The sequence below is a fragment of the Elaeis guineensis genome, chromosome 13 (genome assembly GCF_000442705.2).
Source record: "Elaeis guineensis isolate ETL-2024a chromosome 13, EG11, whole genome shotgun sequence".
In the NCBI taxonomy this organism is placed as follows: Eukaryota; Viridiplantae; Streptophyta; class Magnoliopsida; order Arecales; family Arecaceae; genus Elaeis; species Elaeis guineensis.
In genome coordinates this window covers 19,564,199-19,573,467 of record NC_026005.2, presented here as the reverse complement: position 1 = coordinate 19,573,467, position 9,269 = coordinate 19,564,199, and the positions used below count along the sequence as shown (strand labels likewise).

The 9,269-nt window shown below is 34.8% G+C and overlaps 1 protein-coding gene across 1 annotated transcript; it reads right to left on the bottom strand.

Moving 5' to 3' along the window:
• Positions 1–3,773: 3,773 nt before the first annotated feature.
• On the bottom strand, positions 3,774–5,589 carry LOC105056354 (protein HYPER-SENSITIVITY-RELATED 4-like). Its single transcript, XM_010938522.4, has 2 exons — positions 4,418–5,589; positions 3,774–4,227 (listed from the first exon to the last, which is right to left on the bottom strand). The coding sequence occupies exons 1-2, from the start codon at positions 5,381–5,383 to the stop codon at positions 3,841–3,843; spliced, it is 1,353 nt and encodes a 450-aa protein (XP_010936824.1). The 5' UTR covers positions 5,384–5,589; the 3' UTR covers positions 3,774–3,840.
• Between the last annotated feature and the right edge of the window lie 3,680 nt (positions 5,590–9,269).

Genomic DNA, 9,269 nt, shown 5'->3' with positions numbered 1-9,269 from the left:
TTGTCTAATAGAGACAGATGGTTAAGGCTCTTTGCAATCTTTTTTAAAATTTTGGGATTTATTTGAAACTTTTTTCTTTTAGAGTCTATGTATAAATATGTCAAAGTTTAAGGGGTGTCGCTGTAATTTTTCTTTTGAAATTTTTGAGGACCTTTTTTGTATAAGCTTCTTGAGAGATGAAAATGCCTTCTTTAACTTATTTTACTTCTAACCCAAGAAAGTAAGACATGAGACTGATATCTATCTTCTCAAACTCCTGAATCATGATTTGCTTGAACTCTTCAAACTTTATGAGATTATTTCTTATTAAAATAATATAATCCATATACAAACAAATAAGTAATATATCTCCTATTGTGTCAGTTTTTATGTAGAGAACATAGTCATAAGGACATTGAATATAGGCCTTTTTCTTTAAAGTAAGAATCAATGTGACCATTCCATGCTTTAGGTGGTTGTTTCAAGCCATATAGAGCCTTCTTCAACTTCAAGACTTTATCTTCATGCTTTTTTTTTTGTATACCCCATAGGTTGTTGAATATATACCTCATTAAGAAAGCCATTCAAAAATGCTAATTTAATATTCATTTGAAAAAAATTGCCAATCATTTTGCATTGATAAAGAAATAATCAATCTAATAGTTTTCATTCCAACAATAGGAGCAAATAACTCATCATAATCAATCCTAGCTTTTTGCTTGTAGCCTTTTACCACCAATCTTGCTTCGTACTTCTTCACTTCACCTTTTGCATTCTTCTTTTCTTTGAAAAATCCACTTCACACCAATTGCTTCTTTGCCTTTTGGAAGAGTAGTTAATTCTCATATATTGTTCTTCTCTATTGCTTTGATTTCTTCATCCATGGCAATTCTTCATTTTTTATTATGATATGCTTCTTCAAACTCTAAAGGTTCACATTCAGAACGGAGGAAAACAAGTGTTAGCTCATCTATTACCTCATAAAGTTCTTTTAGTCTTCTTCTCTTTTATGGTCTTGAGCTTTTTTCTGATGAAGGGATGATGATGCTGGAGAACTATGATGAGAGGATGGTGATGGTGGCGGTGAAGACTCTTTAACCTCCATTCTTGCTTCTTTATCTTCATTGATTTCTTTCATGTATATATTCCAATTCCAAGTGCCTTCTTCATTAAATTCTACATCTTTACTCATCTATAATTTGAAAGTATTTGGATCAAACAATTTGTAGGCTTTGGATCTAACATCATACTAGATAAAGATATACTTGGCACTCTTATCATCAAGCTTGGTTCTCCTAGAATCTGGTACATATGCATAGGCTATACTTCTGAATACCTTCAAATGTGAGACATTTAGCTTTCTCCCAATCCATGCTTCTTGTGGAGTCTTCTTCTCTAGACTTCTTGTAGGGTATCTGTTCAATATGTAGACAGTACAATCCACTGCATCAGCCCATAACACTTTAGGTAAATTAACTCTTCAACATACTTCGAGCCATATCAAGAATAGTTTTATTCTTCCTCTCAATGATGCCATTTTGTTGGGAGGAATAAAGAGCCATCAAGGAATGCTGGAGAATGTATATGCTTTTCATACAAATCTTCAAAGGCTTTGGTTGTGAACTCGCCACCTCGATCAAATCTCGTAGTTTTAATGGAGCTGCCTCTTCGATTCTCAATATATGTTTTAAACTTTTTGAAAGCACCAAACACCTTAGATTTTTTCTTCAAAAAGTATATCTATGTCTTTCTAATGTAATCTTCAATGAAGGTAAGAAAATAATGGTGCTTACTAAATGAAGAAGGGATGATAGGTCCACACACATCAATATGGATTAGTTCAAGTGGCCTTTTTGTACAATAGGTTGCCTCCTTTGAAAACCTTCTCCTCGAATGTTTGCCAAGAATACAACATTCACAAAATTACTCCAGATGATCTATATAGGGCAAGCCTTTCACCATCTTCTTACTTGGTAACGACTTCAAACCCCTAAAATTAATATGTCCAAATCTCAATTGCCAAAGCCAGCTAATATCTTTCATGCATGCATTTAAGCATAATATTATACTTGACATTTAGCATAAATATTCTATTTTTTGCCATCTTAATATTTGCAATCAACTTGTTTCTTTGATCTTTTATCAAAATACTATGATTTTTCATATGTATATCATAACCTTTTTCTAAGAGTTGTCCCATGATCAAAATATTGCTCTTCATATCTGTCACATAATAGACATTAGAGATAAATTGATGACTTTCATTCTTCAAGCAAATATGATTTTACCTTTTACTTTAATGGAAACTTTTGATGAGTGTCCAAATTTAACTTTGCTGCCCACAATTTCATCTAGGTCCATGAACATGTTTCTTTGTCCGCACATATGGTTGCCTGTATTGGTGTCTAGAAACCATATGTCTTTCTCACCAGACTCATCCTCATCATGTGCTAGCAAAAGAAATAGCTCTTTTTCTTCATTCTTCTTCACAACTAGTTAGCTTTCTCTTTAACTTGATTAGAATTATCATACCAACATTCCGATGCAAAGTGATCAAATTTTTTGCAATTATAATAACGAATTTTAGATTTATCATACCTTCTAAAAGAACCTCTTCTTTCTCTCATTCTCTTTTGAAGTCATCTTCATCATCATAGTTTATATATCCACCTTGTGCTTGGCTATATCCACGAGCTCTACCTCGACCTCAACCACGACCTCTACCATAGCCTCTATTGCTCCTTTTACCTCTTATGATCTTCTATCCTTTTTTTAAAGAGAGTTTTCTTTGAAGGACATGCTTCATCGAGTCTTGCTTCTTCTTGTGAAGTTTTTGCTCTTGAGCTTAGAGAGAACCTATAAGTTCATCCACAATCATTGACTTTAGGTCTTTCGACTCTTCAATGGCCACCACAATATGATCAAACTTGGCATCTAAAGAGTGTAGAAATCTCTCTATAACTCGAGTATCATTCATCATCTCACCGTTTCTTCTCAATTGATTTACAACAACTAACATCCTTACAAAGTACTCTAAGATGGACTTTGAGTCCTTCATTTGCAAGACTTCAAACCCACCTTGTAAAATTTGGAAATAAACTTTCTTCACCTTCTCAATACCTTTTTAAGCATTTTGGAGCATTTCCCATACTTGGAGGTGGTGGCAGTAGCAATTTTTTCAAATATGGCTTCATCTAAGTCTTGATAAATGATTTAGAGGGCCTTCTTATCCTTTCTACTAGAGTCTTTTAATGCCTCCCTTTGATTCACCATTAGAGTGGTCTCATATTGAGGCTCCACAAAACCTCTATCAACTATCTTTCAAGCAATGTTTTAATTTAGATATTTCAATTTTTAAAGTTATTGGTGAGACGAGGGAGTGAAAAACTTCCACTTGCCATTATATATCAAGTTCTTCTTTGGTTCTGATACCACTATGTTGGTAATAGCAAAAGCACAATAGAATAGTAGATCACTCTATTCTATATTTGAGATAGAAATAAGAGGTGATAAAAGAGAATATAAGCTAATATTTTTTTAGTCATCTCTTAGTCATACTAAGATGATAGAGTACAAGAATTTATATAGACGACTCTTCAAATACCCTTACATGAGTTATATATGATCTAGTAATATTTGTCCGTTATTCTCTTCATAAAATATGAAGTTTGGTTACCTTTTATTAGGGGTTCCAAGAATCAATCAAGGAACTAACTTTACTATATTTTCTTGGGACTTGACTCCGTATATTTATTTTATTTGTTATGGCATAATTCTGCTACCACACCAAAATATAACTCATGAAATTAAGTTTTGATATTCAACAACAATCTCCCCCACAGCCATCTTTTTTCTTTTCTACTACCTTTTCCTTTTTTTAATGCGTGGAGCACCGACTTGTTTCTTCTTTGTTTTGATAAGCTTGATGAGCCCTCGGAGAGCGACTTCAGCCTCGTCACTGTTCATCAGCTCTCCCGCAACTTCCGCTGGTGTGACGTCCACCTCTTCGATCAATGCTTCGATCTCCTCGAAGAGAGGGTGGTTATGGAGACGATGGTGGTTGGAAGCCAGCACCCTGAACGCGGAGGGAGTGCAGTAACCCATCGGAATGTGCACATCCAGCCGGCCCGGCCGCAGCAGTGCCGGCTCCAGCCGATCCTTGTCATTGGTAGTGAACACAACGATCCTCTCTTCCCCAAAGCTTGACCACAGCCCATCAACTAAGTTTAACAGACCAGAAAATGTCACCTGTAGAACATTATTCACAGACCAGAATTCAGGAACAAAAAATTTCAGAAAGATTCTGTGCGGTGTAGTAATTGAAAACAAGCAAGCAAATTCCTCGAATAATTAATGGATAAATTCAAGAAAAGAGAAATCTTGATGCATCATAATTAATAAGCTATGAAATTACGAACAACCACAAATTTTTTCTTGCCTTTTCTATTTCGTCATTGGAATTCTTGGTTTCCTTGACTGCCTTCTTCTCTCCATCCCTGTTCCACAAGTCGATCAACCAGTCGATATCCTCCACCACCAGTATGGATCGGTTGGCCGTCCCGACGAGCAGAGATCTCAACGTCGAATTGTTTCTCACCTCCGTCATCTCTAAATCGTACACGTCGAACTTCAGATGATTCGCCATCGCTGCGATCAAACTGGTCTTCCCGGTCCCCGGCGGCCCGTGCAACAAGTAACCCCGCTTCCAGGCCTTCCCTGTCCTCTTATAGAACTCCTTCCTCTTCACGAACCGGGCCAAGTCATCCATCACCTTCTTCTTCAGCTGGTCATCCATCGCCAGGGTGTCGAACGTCGCGGGATGGTGGAGATTTACAGGCGACCACATGTTCCCGTGGTTGGTGTAAAGCTTCAGCGTTTTGGACTGCTCTTTGATTGTTTTGGATTGGTCCAGGACGTGAGGCAAGTAGGAGTGCAAGGCTAGGTTCTTGTGCTTCCTGTGGAAGGTTAGCTCGAAGTAGCGGACTTCCGACGGGTGGGAGTCATAGAAGTAGTGGCCGCGGCGGTGGGTGTGGAAGCGTGGGCAGTTGGCATCCCGAGATAGGAGTCGCCACCGGAAGTGCACCTCTTCGAAGACATCGACGACGTCCCCGCCTCTCTCCATGGTGACGTCTAGGGCGGCGGAGTCGTCGCGCTTCGTGACGCGGTAACGGCGGGTGGCGGGGGAAAGTTTGGTGCCGAGGTAGATCTTGGCGGACCTGTACATCATGTTGACGGTGATGCCATCGAGCTCGTCGATGACTATGGTGTGCTGGGAGAACAGACGGTCGAGGGGGGAGGTCAGGGTCGACAAAAGGTAGTGTCGGATGTGCTCGGGGATGACCTGGACGACAGCGGAGGTGGCGTCCAGGATGGCTGTGGAAAGCACTGTACAGGTGGTGGCCATTGATTTGGTCGTGCCCGCTGTGGAGGAAAAGAAGCACACCGGATCCTTCGATAAATAGTGGATCAGAATATGCGTGTTTATGCGAGGACGATCCTCAAGGCCGGCCAGCCGGTGGCGGGGACGGGGATTCGTGGTGATTTGACTTCAAATGGCTCAGAACCATGCGGCAACTTCCCATCCATTCATGCGTGACCTCCACAGTTTGCCTCCAAGGACTCCCTCTCATGAGATTCGGCGTATCTATCACGAAAGGAACGGTGCCGTGGATTGGATAGTTTCTTTTGTCGTCATTAGTTTTGTGGAGTTTAGATTGATGCTTTTTTTTTTCTTCATCCTTTTGAGATATTTTTATTTTTAATCTTTCGAATTGTATTTATATTAAGATTGTATGAAACGATATCTTACTCAAAAAAAAAATATATATATTATTTATTTATTTATTTATTTATTTATTTTTGAGTGGAGAAAGATATTTTAATGATTCGAAGAAGTTGCTGGGAAGACGGACGGTGGCCACATTCACAAATATAAATAAAAAAGAATTGGACGAAAGAGAATAAACATCAAATTTTATGTGGAAAATTCTCTTCGTGTGGAGGGAAAAACTCATCAGGCAATTCCAAATAAAATACACTATAAGTAAAATAGTAATTACAATAGGGACTCTCGAATACTTTGTTCAAAAACTTAGATATACATTGATTGACCTCAAATACAAAAGATTAGCTTCTTAGATGTCTCAATTGATGTTTTTCAAATTAAAATCATCAGTCCACTTCCTGAGGAAATCAATAACAGTAAAATCAAATAAGGATGAAGGCTAAAATCCCTCCCATGTGACTGCTGGGAAGGCACCAGCAAACGGCAAGCTAGGCTTAAAGAAATCCAAAAAAAAGCATTATTCTTAGGGTGTAAGTCAAATTCTAGAACTGGAAAGGAGTGTTTGATTGGGAGGAGTGGAGGTTTGGAATCAGAATCGAAATCGGAATCAGAATAGATGACTCTCATTCCAACCATTTGGTTAGGAGGAATCTCATTCCTATTCCGATTCCGATTCCAGGGTGGAATGGGAATGGCTCAATCTATATAAAACTCAATCCCTACTCTTCTCTATGGATTCAAATTTTCATTCCAATTCCGATTCCGATTCCGATCATAAATCAAACGCTTCAGAGGATTTGGCTATTCCGCTTTCGATTCCAAACCATTCTGATTTTCATTTCTATTCCAATTTCAGTTACGAACCAAATACCCCCTAAAAAGAAGCAGAATAATCCCAAAGGGATATAATTCCCATACCAATGGAAAAGTAATCGGAATCCCCAAAGAATAAGATGGCTCTTTCATGGTTAAAAATGGTTTGCTTTCTAATGCGACTTCATTTCTTTGTTTTTTAATTTATTTTTTTGACTGTACGGATCCCATATGGTCTATTGCAATAACCCGACCCAAGAGTCATGGCCCTGATTTTTGCATGAATTTTGGCATGATCCCCCCAAAAAAGAAACTTTACGCAGGAAGCATGTGAGGCGGAAGAGGACTACTGATGGAGTCCATCTCCTCTTCAATTTAGATCGAAAAAGGGAGTCTAGAATCGATGAAACTCTGACAAAAGCCATAGATTTCTCATCTGTAAATTACCCTACCTTCTTCTTTAAGCCTTGCCGTAAATGTTCGACCAAATCATCGATGAAATCTATGGGATTTACTTCAAATATTTTTGAGAGCCGCTACCATTTTCACAAGGAAAGATGACCAAAAACTTCGTCAGATTGAGGTATGGCCATTAGACCGTCTCTTTTCTTGTTTTTTTGGGTTTTACAAGTATTGCCGCCAGTGGCTAGTGGCCAGATTCCATGAGTAGGACTTCCTTTGCTCTTGTCTTCTCTTTCTTTCATCGAGCAGGCCGCTATCGTCAAACATGGTCATGCTTGGACTACCGTGAGCTAGAGCTGCTATCGTCAATGCCATGGGGTTGCCATCGTGGGGATGGCTAGCCTAGATCCCTTTACCCCTCTCCTATTTCTATGAAGAAGAAGAAAAAAGAAAACCAGAGAAAAAAAGAAAAAGGGAAAAGAAAAGAAAAGAAAAAATTTTCTCTCTTCTCTCTCCTCTCTCGATCTTCTCTCTCTACTTTCTCTCTCTATAAGTTTCTCTCTCTATAATTTTTTATTTCTTAATAAATTTTTCTCTCTAAAAATCTTATATACTAATGGAAGGTTTAGATACCTAAGTACCCTAGATCAATTAGTCGACCCTAGAAGGGATCCTGACTTATGATATTTAGGTGTTTATCCATAATTTTTTCGTATATAATTGTTATATTTGACCCTGATCATGTAGAGGTATGACTATTTGCACAAGATACTGAGCAGAACATCTGAGTTTGTAGATCGATCAGTTCATCGATTACTATGTTAGGTCAATTGTCAATAGAGATAAGGATTCTTGTAAACGGTACACGGTATTAGGAGTGGCATTCCATGTTGACAGTAAGATTATAGAATAATTTTTCACAACATTATGTATCAAATTTTATTTTTTATTTTTTTTAAATATAAAAAAGTACAAATAGTATGATCAAAAATAAAAATATTTTAAATTATTATTTATCTATCTATATAATAATAATAAACAATATATGGGTATTAGGAGTGGCATTCCATGTTGATGCATAAAATTATAGGATAATCTCCCGCAATGCCACATATCAAGTTTTATTTTTTATATTTTTTAAATAAAAAAAAGTATAAATAGTATTATCTATATAATAATAGTAAAGCAATACATAGGTATTAAAAGTGGTATTCCGTGTTGACACATAAGATTATAAAATAATCTCACATAATGTCACATATCAAATTTTATTTTTTTATTTTTTAAATAAAAAATAAAAGCATAAATAGTATGATAAAAAAATATTTTAAATTATTATAACTCAATTATATTTAAAAATAAAAAGAAAATAAAAAGTAACACTACAACAAAAAAAGGTATTTGCAACATAAAAAAACATCATAAATACTAAATTACCATCGTAAATAATTATTTATGATAAAAATTTCATCACTAATAATTAGTCGCTAAAAATAGGGTTACAGATAATATTTTATGATGGAATAAAAATTTTTATCTCTAATAATACATTTTTATGATGAAATATTTTCATCAAAAAAATTTTTATTTTTTAAATTATTTGTGATGGAAAATTTTCATTGCAAACAAATAATTTTATGATAAAAAATATTTTTTTATCATAAATAAAATTATTTACAATAAAAATTTTGTATGCCAATAATTTAATAAATAAATTTAATATTTTTTAAAAAATAAAATAAATTATTTGTGATGAAAATTTTCATCACAAATAACCATATTTAAGATGAAATTTTATTTCTATCAGAAATAAAGTTATTTGCAATGAATTTTTACATCACAAATAATTAAGAAAAAAATTATTTTTTTAAAAAAATAAATTAAATTATTTATGACATAAATTTTAGTCATAAATAAAATTATTAGTGATCAATTTATTTTCATCTCTAATAAGGTTATTTGTGACAAAAATTTTCCATCATAAATAATTTAAAAATATATTTTAAATTTTTTAAAAAATAAATTTATGTCATAAATATTTCCATCACAAAAAAATTTATTTGCAACAAAAATATTTGGTCAAACATAATTTTGAAAAGAATTTTAAATTTAAAAAAAATAAATTATTTGTGACATAAATCTTTCATCATAAATAAGATTATTTGTGATAATATTCCATCATAAATAATTCTATTGCTATTTAAAATATAATATTTTTTAAAAATAATTTATAAATATATATATTTTTAAATTTATATTTTAATATTTTATATTTATAATCTATAAAATA